Genomic DNA, 16632 nt, shown 5'->3' with positions numbered 1-16632 from the left:
CCATGACCTGAGAAGAAGGCAGACGTTTAACTGACTGAGCCACCCAGGCATCCCAATTTTGATATTTATTTCATTCTTCTTCCCACTCCCAAACACACAAATACAGTCTGGTCCTTTTTTTGCCTCCCCCACAACCTCCGGAGCTTGCAACAGCTGCACTCAGATTCCTACTAGAGAGAGGAAGGGTAGTCATCACTTAAGGAAAACACAATGCAGGGCAGGACACAGCTCACAAGGCAGCTGTGAGAATTAGAGCTACTAAAGACCTTTAAACCTCTGCCCACCATCTTCCCGTGGATGACTCAGTCTTCCTTTTTGTTTAATTCAAATCATGAGTTCCTTCCTTTTCAAGTAATTAAGTTTGGTTTAATGTTAAAAGTTAGGTTTTCATCCTTTCATCTTTTACCCGTGTCTGCTTAAGGTTTTCTTGACATCTCTTAGTTCTGCGTTAATTGTAACAAATGTATCAAACTCAAATCATTACCGACGGGATTCTTTTACTTTCTTTATAAATCCTCAGTCAAGAGCTGCTCTTGTTCCTCCTTTGCCACCTCCCTAAGTGCCCCTCCTTTTTCTTCCTCCACTTCCCTCCTCCTTTACACTGAATGAAAACTCCATAGGGGCCTCTGGTCCAAGTATCTCATTTTCTGTAAGACTGGTGAGGACTAGACTTTATCTTTTTGCTGATATATTGCAGAGTATTCCTGGCAATTCTTACTGCACTAGCCTCTTTATCAGTGTTTTTAGAGAAACAACAGCATTGCAGTACATCTCCATGGACCAATTGGTCCTGAGAAAGAAGAATACATAGTCCCACAGCTACTACTTTTCCCCATCTATGCATACTTGTTAAGTGTCCACTAACATTCATGGTCTGGTACCAAAATATGATGAGTCACAGTCCTTGATCCCCAGAGGGTTAAACAGGAGAAGTAAAATTTAAAAAAATATGTATGGCCTTATTTTGGAAGGACTGACAAGTACCAGTGCAATGTATAATACCTGGCCATTATGATTACTATATAACCAAGCACCTGTCTAGATACCTCTATCTGTCACTCTTTTTTTGTCCCTGTGCAAGTAAATGTGAAGGTTCAGAATATTTATATCACTGCTAGGCAAACTGGTCCAGAAAAAACAAGGGTACCTGTTGATATATCATAAAGACTCTTTCTTGTGAAGGACACTCTTCCAAAGAATTGTTTTGGAGGTTCTGTTTGCTCCAGGTTTCTGTGGAGCATGGGGTTGATTTGGCTCTAGCTAATTAGAACTGTAGAGCCAAGAAATGAACACAAGGATGAGCTTACCAGGACTGCCAGCTGGCTGCCCTAAGTGCTCTGGGTCTAGCAGCAGCTGGGAGACAGGGCAGGAACAGGTCACCTGACAGAGCCAAACAGGGAGGAAAGGGACAATAAGGTGTAGCAGCCTAGCTAGAGCTGGAGTCAAGATGGGTATTACACTTAATCTCACCCCATCTGTGCTTTTGGCTATAGAGGTATGTGGTGTTGTGTGCTGGCATTTGGCTGCCACTGCATACTCTGCCAGTCTATGTGTTCTGTCCCTCATAGCTCTACTCTGTGCTGTCATCTCAGAAAAGTACATTCCAGAGCTGCAATCTAGCTCACAGGAAAGTTCTAGCATGACCACAGTACTGCTCCAAAATGCAGCTGCAGACACAGAGGGGTGGGGATACAGACTATTAGAGGTCTCCAGCCTCTTTTAGCAACAAAGTTTCCAGGGAAAGGAGGTCAGAGATAGGCAGAAAATTCCATGCCTTTTATATTGGGCCACTTTGAAATCATTCTCAATCTTGATGGATAACAGGTGCTGGAAAATCATCAAGGCCAGGTTAAGATGCAAACTTAGAACTATGGATACACATACCATGTCTGGCTATGATTCTGGAAAACTACTCTTGCTATCTTCATTCTGTATGAAAATTTCATTTTCATGATTGTCTATACTCACAGCACAAGGCTGTTGTCATTCCCTTTGATCTTTTCCTTCAAGTCTAACAACAATTTAATACATAAAGAAAAGAACATGGGAACTTTCATTTCAATTTCATATTATCAATAAGCTCATTAAGGATACATACTCAGGATATGTGTGTCATAAATGTAAAGGACGGATCAAATGACATGGGTTGATATTATAGAATATTTATTTTTATTTATTTTTTTAGGGGGGGGGAAGAGGGAGAGGGAGAGAGAATCTTTAGCAGGCTCCATACCCAGCATGGAGCTCAATGTGGGGCATGATCTCATAACCCTGAGATCATGACCTGAGCTGAAATCAAAAGTCAGATGCTTAACAGACTGAACCACCCAGGCACCCTTGAATATTTAAGAACTTAAACACAGTGCTTTCAAATAGTCTACAATTCTAATTCTATTCTGAAACATTTAAAATTTCAATCTGCTAACTGAAACCTGATACTAGATCAATAAAATAATAAAAATTTAAAGAAGAGATAAAGGGTAGAAAAATGGCTCCATTTCCTACCATTTAGAATGGGCAAAATGATACACAGAGACATAATACAGTGCCAATAGTCATAAATGTGAAAAAAAGAGATATAATAGAAATATATTTAGGAACATATATAGTAGGAACAGTATATGCATAAAAAGCATTAATGAATACTACCACTACTACTTTGCATAATCCTCACCAGCAAGGACTTTACAATCTTATAGTAAAGGCTGACACATGTGTAACTAACTACAGTACAAAAGCTATAACAGTCATAAAACAAATAGTGTTAAAAGCGTTTACTTGGTGTCAGGCATTTTATAAATGTTATCATCATTAAATCTTCAAGTTTGAAAGTAATGGTACTAACTTTATGGGGCTGTTGTGAAAATGGAGAGATAAGATCGATTGGTCGATCTATCTGCCTACCTACCTACCTACCTTTAACCCCAAAAAATATAGCTAAGTAGTTTTTCATTCTATCATGCTGAAAAAGAGGCTAACTCCATAGGGGAAATTAGGAGAGATTTCACGGGGCAAGTGGTATAAGACTGGGTAGTGAAGGATGCATAGGACTTCAAGAGAGAAGAATAGAAGAAGATGAGCTACCATACTGCACCAAAGCATCAAACAACGGTTTCTTTTTCCCTGCCTTAAGATACTTAAAAGAATTGACAGGACAATTAAGAAAGAAAAAGAAATAAAACCTACCTGGATTGGAAATGAAGAAGTAAAACTATCTTTATTTAAAGATTACATAATTTCACATATGGAAAATTCTAATGGATCCACTAAAAAACTATTAGAGTTAATAAGCAAGTTCAGCAAGACTTCAGCAAATAGGTCCATATATAAAAGTCACCTGCACACCTACACATTAGCAATAAATATTCTAAAATGAAACTAAGAAAATAATTTCGTCTGCAATAGCATAAAAGAATACTTAGATATAAATGTAAAGAAGTGTTAAGACTTCTACTGAAAACTATAAAACACTGTTGAAAGAAATTAAAAAACAAATGAAATGAAAAGACACCTCATGTTTATGGATCCAAAGACTAAATATTGCTGAAATGGCAATTCTTTTCAAAGTGATCTACAGATTCAACATAATCTCTATCAAAAACCCAATTGTTTTATTCCAAAATTGACAAGCTGATTCTGAAATTAAAATATAAATCTAAGAGACTAAGAATTCCCAACACAATCTTTAAAAAAAGGTTAGAGTACTTACATTCTGATTTCCAAATGTACTATAAAGTTTTAGTAATTAAGATCATTATGGTACTGGCATAAAGGTAGATATATATAGGTCAATAGTAGAAAACTGAAAGTCCAGAAATAAATACTTATACCTGTGGTCAATTGTTTTTTGACAACAGTACCAAGAAAGTTTCAAAGAGAAAGAATAGTCTTTTTAGTAAATGGTGTTGGACAACTGGATACACACATGTAAAAGGATGAACCACCTGTCTCACACCACACACAAAAATTAACGCAAACGGATCGTGGACCTAAACATAGGACTGTAAACTGTAAAACTCTTAGAATAAAATATAGGAGTAAATTTTCATAATCTTGGATTAGGCAACTGTTTCTTAGATGTGACATCAAAACACCAAAGCACAAGAGAAAAAAAAAGATAAATTGGACATCATTAAGGTTATAAACTTTTGTGTTTCAAAGGACACTATCAAAAAAGTGGAAAAAATACTCCACAGAATAGAAGAATATATTTTCAAATCATATATATGATAAGAGACTTGTAATCAGAATAACTAAAGAACTCTTACATTTCAACAAAAAAAGGACAAATGACCCATTTAAGAAAACAAGCAAAGGATCTGAAGAGGCATTCTCCAAAGAAGTATACAAATGGTCAAAAAGCACATGAAAACATGCCCAACATCATTAATCCTTAAGGAACTGCAAACCAAAGCAACAAGGATATGCCACTTCACATCCACCTGGATGGCTATAATAAAAAAGATAATCACAAGTCTTGGTGAGGATGTGGAGAGACCAGAGCCCTCATACACTGCTGGTGGGAATGTAAAATGGTAGTTTCTTTGAAAAACAGTTTAACTCTTCATAGAATTAAACACGGAGTTACCATATGACCCAGCAACTCTACTCCTAAATATATACTCAAGAGAACTGAAAACGTATATTCACAGAAAGAACTTGTACACAGATGTTCATAGAAGCACTATTCATATTAATCAAAAGTAGAAACAACCTAGACGTTCATCACCTGATGAATTAACTGAATATGGCATACCCATACAATGGAATGAAATACTGATACAAGTCACAACATGGGTGAGCCTTGAAAATATTGTGCTAAGTGAAAGAAGCCAGTCATAAGACCATATATTGTATAGTTCCATTTATATATGTCCAAAACAGTCAAATCCATAGAGACAGAAAATTGGTGATTGCCACAGGCTGGGGGAAGGAGGAGTAAACAGTTAATGGGTCTGGGGTTTCTTTTTGAGGTCACGAAAGTGTTCTAATATTAGACTATGGTTATAATTGCAAAACTGTAAACACAGGAGTGCAAAGAAAATATGGCAAAATGACCTTGGGATATCTTACAGACCATCAAGAACTGTCTTAGAGAGGAAGTAGCAAAACTTAAGAGCTGGGTACCTGAGACTGAAGTGTTTATTTAAGACTTATGAATACAGAACTAATGATTAAAAGAGGATTTAAATTTACTGTGAGAGCACAAGTAAGGGAAACCTAAAGAATGAGATATAGTTCATATCATTAATAAGAATACATTAAAAAATATGAGTCCCCACTCTCATATTTTTTGCATTGCAATAAAAATACTCAAATCATTGAAAAAGAGTAATTCCAACTTTTCTGCAACATGAAGAAAAAAAGAAACTTCGGAAATAAAGTATGAATAACAATAACAGCCTTATGAGAGGGTGATGCTAAGTAGTTTAATCAACAGAATCAGTCCACAGATTCTTGTATGTGGTAGCATGTAGAAACAGAGCAGGTGAGATGGTCCTGTGTACTGTTGAGGGGGAGGAGATGGAGGCTTTCCCTGGGGCTCTTTCATCACTGACACATAGGTATCTCTGTTCTGGGGAAGGAATGCCATGCCACTCAACCTCTACGCACAGAAAAGGAGACCTGAGTCCACTATAACATCCAATCATTTAATAGGAAGAAAAGGAAACATTCACAATCAGGGAAAAGAGCTGCATGTACCTAGGGAGACCTGGCTGGTGAGCACACAGCTGAGGAATCAGTGCACCACAGCCGACAGCCCTCTCATCAAAAGGAATCTTGCAAACTTGATACAAGTCTTTCTCTACTGTCCAAACACGCACAAAAGCTAATCATCATAAAAGAACACTAATCATCACAACCACTACATACTAGTTTGTGTTCCTCATTCTGCTTTAATACTGTATCATTTTCACCATCAGGGGTCTGGGATGTCTTTAAATGCTCTAGACAAAGACAAAAATATACCAGCCATAATTACCAGCACCATCCAATACTGGACCCAGCACTAGGGCAGTTTTCTGTGGTGTTTATTACAGAGGAACTTCTATGCCTCCATCATTTAGAAGGCAGTAGTCACATTTCATATGTATGAATTTACATAAATGTTTGTTTTCTAAAGTAAATGAGCAGCAACTCCTTGTTGATGGGTGGGGGGCGGTGCAGCCAGGGGAGTGGTGCAAAAGGACAGGAGTAAAAACCACCTTCAATCAAGCTTCTCCTGCAGCCAGGCAACAGACTCAACTCTAACATAAATGTTGGTTTGTAATATGATCTTCTTCTTTCTTTATTTTAGGTTTCTATTATTGTAACAATGTTATTTATCACTATTTTACAATTTTGAAGTCTTGGCAATTACTTTTGAAGAGCTAGTGAGCCACCTTCTATTGAGTCCTTATGTAAGAAGCATAATGCTAAACACATTACATACATAATCTCAGTTTATCTTTATCATGAACCTGAATAATGGAAAGAAATAATTCCAATTTCATAAATAAGGAAAGAGAATTTTCCCCAAGTCTTCCTACTGAGTGGCGGAATCAGCATTTGAACCTAGACCAGTTTGATTCCAGACCTTCTGCTCTTCCCATTAATGGTCTGCCTCTACCTCAATGCATTTTCAAAAATTTTAATTCCAATATATTAACATACAGTGTTATATTAGTTTTAGGTGTACAGTATAGTGATTTAACAATTCTATATATTAGTCAGTGCTTATCACAATAAGTGTACCCCAATGCATTTTTAAAAGAAAAATGGTACCTACACTGGAAACCATGGACAGAATGCCCTCATGAGTTTTGTTGTTCCGTTGAACACTTGACATTCTCATTCTCTTATGCATCAACAAAGCACTTACCATAAAAATCAAAACCTGTCCTTCCTCCACACCTCCCACTCACTCTTCAACTCCCTACCAGCTAGCTTCCAGTCTTACGTCTCCCCTGCACCTCCTAAAGTTATACAGGAACTTCTCAGCAACCCATTGCATGTGTTTCCAGTCCTCATTTTATTAGGCTGCTCTGCACCACCAACTTCGCTGCTACTTGCACACACGGAAAATCCTGTCTTATGTGCTGCCACAGTACATTGGGTCTTCCTCTTCCACCATTAGCCCTTCCTCTTTAGTCTCCTTTGCTGGTCCCCTCTTCTACCTGTTTTCCAATGCTACAGGACTTTAGATCTCTGTGCTAGCATTTCTTCTTTTCTTCGTGTCTACTTTTTCCCTAATGTGATCTCATTGGCCACCCTGGTTTTAGAGACTTACTAGCTGTGACACAACACCCCTAGAAGGGGTGTGGGGAAGAGGAGCAGGAGGAACCACCTGGGATGAGGGCTAGGGGCATCTGCCTTTCACTGTATGCCCTCTAGTGCCTTTGGAACTCAGCACCACGGACAAATATAACCTATACAAATTAGCAAATAAAATCAATGAATGTACAAATGCACGTCGTGACCAGCTATAGGCTGAAAACTGCCAAATGTTTATCTCCAACCTAAAATTCTTCTCTGAATGTGAGATCTTTATATTCAACTTTCTCATCTGACACCTCTCCTTAGATGTCTCAGGAATCTCAAACTAAATAGGCCCCAAACTGAATTCTTAAGCTTCCCTCCAAACCTGTTCTCATCCCAGTTTTTCTCACCTCAGTAAGTAACTCATCATTCCACCAAGCAATCAAACTGAGCACCATTCTTATTATTTCCTTTAACTTCACTCTCTCCACATCCAATCCATTCTCAAGTCATCACACATATCTAGAAGGTGACCCTTTTCTCCACATCCCAGTGACGCCATGTGAGACTCAGGAGCCCAGGCTGACTTGGAGTCCTACAGTGTGCCTCTTCCTGGTCTCTCCACTCCCACTGGGACCGACTCCATGTGCCTCTTCCTCTTCCTAAACCATTTTCCATCTCACAACTAAAGTCATGTTCCAAACAGGTAAAGTTTATTTGGGGTCAGTGGGCAGCCCTGGCAAACACTGCAGACCATGTGTGCAGCCTACATCTGGCTTGCCTCTCTGGGCTCTCCCGCTGGTCCACACATCTTGGCCAGATCAGCATCTCCCTCCTGTCTAGGAGTTTTCAAAGGTGTGTTTTGCTTTTTTTTTTTTTTTTTTTAAGAATTTATTTACTTATTTGAGAGGGAGAGACAGAGCACAAGCAGGGGGGAGGGCAGAGGGAGAGGGCAGAGGGAGAGGGAGAAAACTCCACGCTGAGCAGGGAGCCCTACATGGGGCATGATCCCGGAACTCCGGGATCATAACCTGAGCCAAAGGCAGATGCCCAACCGAATGAGCCACCCAGGCGCCCCTATGAGCTTTCAAAGATATTCTCTCTTCCACTGCAATTCTCTTTCATCTGCTTTTTACCTATCATCCACTTATCTCTCAGGCACCAGCTTAAATAGTACTGCCTTACAATACCCATCTTTGAATTCTCTAAACTAAATCTTGTCCCTTCTCCATTGGTTTCTCTCATAGTGTCCTACTTTTCTTACCAGAGCACTTATCACAACTTATAATCATAGATGTACTTGCTTTTAATTGTCTTGTGTGGGACTTCCCCACTGGACTATGCTCCATGACCATAAGGACAATGTCTGACTTTGTTAATCACTGAGGACCCAGAACCTAGCCTAGGACAATAGTGGATTTTTAAAAATCTTTCCTTAGTGAAAAGGAAGAAGAAATACAGGAAAAGAGACTAAAGGAAGAGTCAAAAGATGAAAAGAGAAAATAAAATATCAAGATTTGGAGAAAGAAAATGTACTCTTTTCCTGAGCTCAGCTCAACAAATTTCTATACAACTATAATGCATGATAACTATTAAACTGTTAAACTGGGAGGTTCTGTCATTCCAACTTTTTGTCAGAACATAAGACCACTAGCAAGCTGAATTCAATGCCCTAACAAAAGACTAACTCTCCCATTATCAATACTTCTGTAATGACAAGCAAGAAAGAATGTACATCTCTAAAGGATAAAATTAAATTATTTGTCCCTAAGTTAAATATCTGAAGGAGAAAGGATGCGGATGTTTCAGAAAGGGAGCAAGAAAGTCAATGTTTAATGGCAACCAGCATGGTCTGGGAGTGAGGTAACACGGTCCAGAGTCCGCTCTGCCATGAGGTAGGGAGTCACTAAGGAATTCACTCACTTTTTCTTTGTCTCAGTTTCCTCTATTATAAATTATCTCCAAGACCAGTGGTCCCCTTCTGCTAAAAAACAAACAAACCCCAACTAAACAAACAAAAAACCCCATTACTTTATTAGTCATGCATTTATTTCGCATTCATTCAATATGCAGTGGATCTAGATAAAGGTGGGTTTGGGCTCTGAACTGTCTGCCTAGATTAGTGGTTAGGGAGTGCCTTCGAAGTTGGTTTTTTGTTACTTTTGATTTTAGTGATTTATAAAATTCAAGTTTATACTGGTTATTCTGACCCATAACACTTGAGAAACTTTGTAGAAGTGTTTTCTTTAACAGCTTGAGTTAAAAGAAGTCATTCAGAAGAACAAGGGACAGAAGACTCTTACATGTTATAGTTCCGAAATCTAAAATGTATATGTGTCAGTCATCAGGGAAATTCAAATCAAAACCACATTGAGATTCCACCTTATGCCAGTTAGAATGGCAAAAATTGACAAGGCAATAAACAACAAATGTTGGAGAGGATGTGGAGAAAGGGGATCCCTCTTACACTGTTGGTGGGAATGCAAGTTGGTACAGCCACTTTGGAAAACAGTGCGGAGGTCCCTCAAAAAGTTAAAAATAGAGCTACCCTAAGGTCCAGCAATTGTGCTACTGGGTATTTACCCCAAAGATATAGACGTAGTGAAGAGAAGGACCATATGCACCCCAATGTTCATAGCAGCATTGTCCACAATAGCTAAATTGTGGAAGGAGCCGAGATGCCCTTCAACAGATGACTGGATTAAGAAGATGTGGTCCATATATACAATGGAATATTACTCAGCCATCAGAAAGAACGATTACCCAACATTTGCAGCAACATGGACAGGACTGGAGGAGATTCTGCTAAGTGAAATAAGTGAAGCAGAGAAAGACAATTATTATATGGTTTCACTCATTTGTGGAACATAAGAAATAGCAGGGAGATCGGTAGAAGAAGGAAGGGAACAATGAAGGGTGAATGAACCACAAGAGACTATGGACTCTAGGAAACAAACTCTGGGAAACTCTGAGGGCTTCAGAGGGGAGGGGGGTTGGGTGTTGGAATAGGCCAGTGATGGGTATTAAGGAGGGCACATATTGCATGGAGCGCTGGGTGTTATACACAAACAATGAATCATGGAACACTACATCAAAAACTAAGGTGTACTGTATGGTGACTAACATAACATAATAAAAAATTATTTAAAAAAATTTAAAAAATAAAGTGTAAGTGTATATATATATATACATACAAAATCTAAAGTGTATATATATACACACACACATATATATATATGTATTTTAAAAATTTATTTATTTATTTGAGAGAAAGCATGAGCACATGTAAGTAGGGGGAGGGGCAGAGGGAGAGAATCTTCAAGCAGCATCCCCAGTGAGCGTGGAGATGGACACAGCGCTCTAGCCCATGATCCATGAGATCACAACCTGAACTGAAACCAAGAGTCAGATGCTCAACCAAAGGAGCTACCCAGACACCCCTGAAATCTAAAGTGTATTTAAATAATGTTTCACAGCTCAGAGGAAATGAGCCTTTTGACTGAATCTATGTGTCCCTTTTCTGGACTGGCTGGCTCCAAATGAATTTCCTTTTATTTTTCAATGTTGGCAACAATCTGGCTGTCTGCCATCAGAAGATGAGCTCTTACTGATCTTAGAAAAGTGAGACTGCTAAAGCACTGGGGACAGATTGAGACAGACACCTATGGCTGAGGCGCTAAGTGCACTTAGATATGACTCACCACAGTGCTCCATGAGGACTCCTCTGGCCTCGTTTGGGCAGAAAAGGGAGAATTATTGCGGCAAAATATCTACCATATGACAGAGTCATTTCTTTTTTGCAGGCCTTAATTTCTTGGGATATGGTCATTTCTGGCACTTTATGGAAAACACATAGTGATCAACATTGTCTTTCAGTTCACTGATAGAAGGATCTCTGGGGTATAGCAGGTTATGGCAAGAGAGCAGACCTGGAGCTGCCCACAGTGTAAGGGGTCACTATGCCATTTCCCTGCCTGCTGCACTCATGCCTCTGGATGAGAATGACTCCCATGTGCTGCACAGGAGTTCACCCAAAGTTACAGGTAGAAACTGTAAGTAGAAAAGAAAGGAATCTTTCAAACTATAAACTTAAGTCTTTTAATAATGTTTTCTCTTATATACATGCTACATGTGTATAAATAAAAGTCTACATTAGAAAACATGTTTCTAAATGATCCTCCAAAGCAGATATTTTAATGCTTTTGATAATATGCCCATTAGCAAAGAATTAGTACAGGGTTAAGTATAATTTTCTTTCTATATTAATTTTGTTTGTAAACTGGAGCTTGATCATTATAATAGCATTATGAATCTAGAAAATATTAATAATCAGTTTTACAATAGTACTTTTTTTGTACCCAAAAGACATCTCAGAAGCCTTGTCCTCAAACCCAAGCTCAAATGCTATGATTTTCTCTCCAAAGGTTCATTTTCTTACACAATCCAATCAATTTTCCCTGTGGCTGGGCACTTTCACTACTCCTACTGCCCAGGATGACCTGACTCCCCAGTCAGGCTTAAACTTAATCAATCACATCTTGGTCCTAACTCAATTTTATCCCCTTTCTTTCAGCTCCATACTCTCTACAACCCTGACATATTTGGGATTCTATCTCATGATGTTATTCGTTTTGTCCACCTGTATAACTGTCAGCAAGTTAAGAACCTCTCTAAGGCTCAGTTTCCTCATCTGTGAAATGGGACTAATGCCCTCTAGACTCAACATTGTATAATCTCATGTGTGCTACAGGAAACACAGCACACACAATGCATATTTAATTACATCTGAATAACTGAAGGTTATTTTCTTATTTTTGAAGTTTATGCCTGGCCTTTTTTCAATCCACAATTTAGGACAGTCTCATTTGATATGTCCCAGTGTATGTTCTAAGGTACAAATCCAAAACATTCGTAATGCCAGCCACTGGCAGCAACTCACCAGAAGCTAACTTCCAATTCTTCTTTTTGCTTAACAAGTAAAACAAGTACCACCAGAGAAGCTAGAGGGATAGGATTCGAGGTGTACACTGCTTGTGATTACTCAAAAGGAAGCAACCTGTCAGTTTCTCCTTGCCTTCTCATCACTGTGACTCAGTCCCTGCTGTCCCCAATCTCCTCTGAGTGTGTGTGTGGTCTGCGTGCTGGGCTGGAGAAGCTTTACCAAGATCATCATTGCTTAGGTTACTCAATATTTCCTTCTCCAAAGCCTAATGCTGGATACATTCCATGAAAAACGCAAAGCAAAACAAAACCTATGTCTGATCTAATAGTGGCTCAGATAATTCTATTTAGGTTTACCACAGATTTAAGTTAAAGACTACAAGACTGGTCTACACCTAACAAGTTAAAAACCCTAAAATGATATAATCATTTCAGACATACACATATTCCAAACAAAATTAAATTTTTTTCTATAAATCCAAAAGAAATATTCTCTAACTCTATACCTGAAGGAGACTTTTTGAAACTCATAGGACTTTCAAATAAAGTGCCACCCACCTGAAGAGGATTCATAATTAACACAGAAATGTTTCTTGTCGCTCCTTCTGAATGCTATCAGAAGGCACTATAAGAATAGGATATTGCTATAATTACTGCTTCTTCAATATGTGTTTTCTTTTAAGAGGAGATATAAAAAAAAGGTTTATGAACTGGTATCCATACTTTTAATTTCTATTATATTATAAGTCCATCTCACTGCTTTGAGGACAGTTTCACACAGAAAGAAATACAACCTCAAAAGGTTATGCCAAGGCTGTGACAAATAAACCCTTCAGTCAATGACATGACTACAGCTATTTGAAAAAACACAGGAAGGGCCTAAATACAAGTAAAAGAAGATATCATTCCCATATTTAGTATGAACAAAGTACTTTGAATATGGGTTTGGCTAATGTAGCTGCACTGTCACCAAGGTAGCCCCTAGCCACATGGGGCTACTTTTAACTACAGTTAATTGAAATAAAATAAAACTTGAAATTTAGTTCCTCAGTCCCATTAGCCATATTCTGAGTGCTCAGTAACCATACGAGGTCAGTGACTACCCCACTGGATAGTATAAATATACGACATTTAATTCATTGCAGAAAGTGCTGATATAGGTTAGAACAGCACTCTCTGAAAGCCACAGATTTATTAATTGCCATTTACTTACTTAGGTTTTTAGATACATAAACCTTGACAGATATTGCAGTGGTCTTTTTAGGTATGGTAATCACATGTCCTGGCTTTTCTAAAACAATACCAGTATTTGTCTATATTACTTTTAATAACATGAACCATTAAAGGTAAAAGTAAATGCAACAAATTAAATTTTTAGTAGGACTTTTTATATTAAATAAATAAATAGATTCCTTTGTCACACCACGTGTCCCAAATTTTGATGCAAGAAAAAACAAAAATTAAACACTCATGTACATGGTAAAGGCAGCCAAGAGTCTACTTTCTCCAGGAAGAGTCTCTACTTTCTCTAAGTGACTCTAGCACCGACGCCTGTGTCTTAATTACTCACCGAACTCTAGGTGGGTCTGAGCCAAGTAGAGCAGCTGAACCACCTCCCTGCTGATATCCGCCGGGAAGATAGTAAACTCTCTGTACCACCACTCGGACCCCAACTCCTGACCATGTGGCAGCTCCCTGGCTTTCCACTGCATCCAGAAGAGAATCCCTCAGGGGAGCTTGGGCTGGGAAGCACTGTTTGGCTTCCTCATGTCCGTGGTTGCAGTCTGTCCTCATGGTAGTGAGACCACTACACATAACCTGGCCAAGACATGCAAAGGGAACAATTTCAGTTTAACTCACAAAAGCATGGTACATACCAAACCATGACATTCTGAGGCAATCTTCTGATGTAACTACAGAACACCAAAGGAATAATGAAGATAAGACATTGCATGGGCCTCTGTGTCTGCCAGGTAACTAATGCTGTTGAGGAGGGCAAAGTGAGCAAGACGCCATGGGAACAGCAAAGAGTGTTTCCAATCAATAGAAGCACAAATCATCTTGGGTCTTTGAAAACATGTAAAGTCCTGCTATTACAATACTTTATGGTAATTTAGAAAATTTTTCTTTTATGAGAAAACAATTTTTCTTTTATGAGGTAAACAATCCCAACAGGACAAACTAAAAAACAAAAGAATGACTAGGGTTTCAAAATTAAGTCATTATTAAGTGCTTGTTGTGTGCAATCTACTAGGCTAGATACTTTATAGGCTCATGTAACCTCCCAACAACCCTTTACAATAATATTAAATATCATAATAAGATAACACTTCCAGAGTACATTCCAGGCACTCTACTTTATGTACTATACTTACAAAACAAACATACTTAGATTATATCATTATTAGATTATATCATTATTACCATTTTAAAGATAAAAATATCGAAACACAGAAAAATTCTGGAGCTTGCCCAATGTTACTCAGCAATAAGTGGTTGAAGCAGAATTTAAACTAGGAATCCTGGTTCCAAAGCCTATATTCATAACCATGATGTTACACTGCAGTTTCATTGTACTGTTGTAAGACAAAAATGTTATCTCAAGAATTTAATATCAATAGCTATTTACAACTAAATGTTAAAACAGTAATGCACTTTGAGCCATAAGTTAAATTAATTAGAGAGCCCTCTTTTTCCCATTATCCCTTTCAGATACTTCTTTTGATAGTCAAAGGGAGAGTACGCTTGTTGACGTATTTACAAACAAGATGAAAGTTTGTCTACTTTTTTTTAAGAATTTATATATTTATTTGTCAGTGAGAAAGAAAGAGAGAGTACAAGCAGGGAGAGTGGACACAGAGGGAGAAGCAGGCTCCCTGCTGAGCAAGGAGACCGATGGACCTGAGCCGAAGGTAGATGCTTAACCGACTGAGCCACCCACACTATCTGTCTGCTTAGTATTCTGTTCACTGCTGATTCAGCTAACTGGGTGAACCTGAGATGGTGCACCTGGAGTTACACACACTTAGAGCTTGGAATGGTCCCTGGAGTGCCTTTCTTGCCTTCTATGAGTGAAATTTAGTGGTTCTCTAAATTTATCTTGACAAATGATCATGGCTTAGGGCCAATAAAATTTCAGAAAATAATCTATAGCATATATTTTCAAGTTTATGCACTTCTTTTTATCCTAGGGGATACAGATATAGTGAAAAAGAAAAATACAACTTAAAAAGGCTTAAGCAAATTCTTAGACAATTACAAAATGAGAATAAAAAAATGAAAAATCATATATTTTGATAGATTAGGATAAAGATTAAAAATAACAATTAGATGAAATAAACTGAGAAAAGACTACTAGTAAATACTGAACTGCTTCATACTTTCTTCAGGAATAACAATAATAACAAGATGTTCTAACATATATATTTACTGAATATTTGAATGGGAACCAAAGGTAAACATCTTTGCTTATACCTTTCAAATACAATATTATTACTAAGCATAAAACACCTAAAACAAGTGGAAATTAACCTGGCTTTCAGGTGATTTATTTGTTAGATTCTTCAATCTAAATATTTGAGCCAAACTGATACTTCTTCTTGGAAGGGATGTGTCCCAACAGCGCATTTCATGTATTCTTTTTGAATCTTCTTTGGCAACAACTTTCTGACAAAAATAAGTATTCAGAATAACAGGGCAACTTCCATTTGGGATAATAAGCTTTTGCCTGGAAAAGAGAAAGAAATATAACAGTTTACAGTTATGGTTTATTTACAATGTTGGGTTTCCCTCACATTCTTACTAAATCAGGAATACAAAGGCAATGACTCACCTGCTATAGACAGATAATACCAAGTCGGCCCATAAAGTGACAGCCACAGATGAATGAATGGATAGAGAATATGTGGTACATATATACACTGGACTATTACTCAGCCATAAAAAGAATGAGATCTTGCCATTTGTGACATGAATAGACTTAGTATTATATTAAGCGAAATAAGACAAAGATAGGCAAATACCATATGATCTCACTTGTATATGGAATCTAAAAAACAACAAAAACAAATAAACAAAAACAGAAACAGTCTCATAAATACAGAAAACAAACTGATGGTTGCCAGAGCAGCTGATCTTGGGGTGGGAGGATGGACAAAATGGGTGAAGGGGATTCAGAGGTACAAACCTGAAGTTATAAAATGAACAAGTCATAGGGATAAGAAATACTACATGGGGGACATAGTCAACAACATTGTAAAACTTTGTATGATGACAGATGGTAACCTATCATGGTAAGCATTGTGTAATGCACAGAACTACCAAAGCACTACGTTGCACACATGAAACTAACGGGTTCTTGTATGTCAACTATATTTCAATAAAACAAACAAACAAAAGTGACACCCACCCTCACATGCTCAGGAGAGAATGTCAGTGGAATTGATTTTACTG

General features: G+C 37.9%; 1 protein-coding gene across 2 annotated transcripts in view; it reads right to left on the bottom strand.

The window, feature by feature from the left end:
• The window catches only part of SPIDR (scaffold protein involved in DNA repair), a 481232-nt gene that overhangs the window by 145346 nt on the left and 319254 nt on the right, over positions 1–16632 (bottom strand). For both annotated transcript variants that reach the window (XM_008706671.2, XM_008706670.2), the window contains exons 9-10: positions 15712–15907; positions 13751–13998 (exon numbers count right to left, since the gene is read on the bottom strand). In XM_008706671.2, coding sequence (XP_008704893.1) covers positions 13751–13998; positions 15712–15907 — 444 coding nt within the window. The remainder of the gene's footprint in view (positions 1–13750; positions 13999–15711; positions 15908–16632) is intronic.

The sequence above is a fragment of the Ursus maritimus genome, unplaced genomic scaffold (genome assembly GCF_017311325.1).
Source record: "Ursus maritimus isolate PB19 unplaced genomic scaffold, ASM1731132v1 scaffold_9, whole genome shotgun sequence".
In the NCBI taxonomy this organism is placed as follows: domain Eukaryota; kingdom Metazoa; phylum Chordata; class Mammalia; order Carnivora; family Ursidae; genus Ursus; species Ursus maritimus.
The sequence above is the reverse complement of the archived record's forward strand: the minus strand, read 5'-3'. Positions and strand labels throughout refer to the sequence as shown.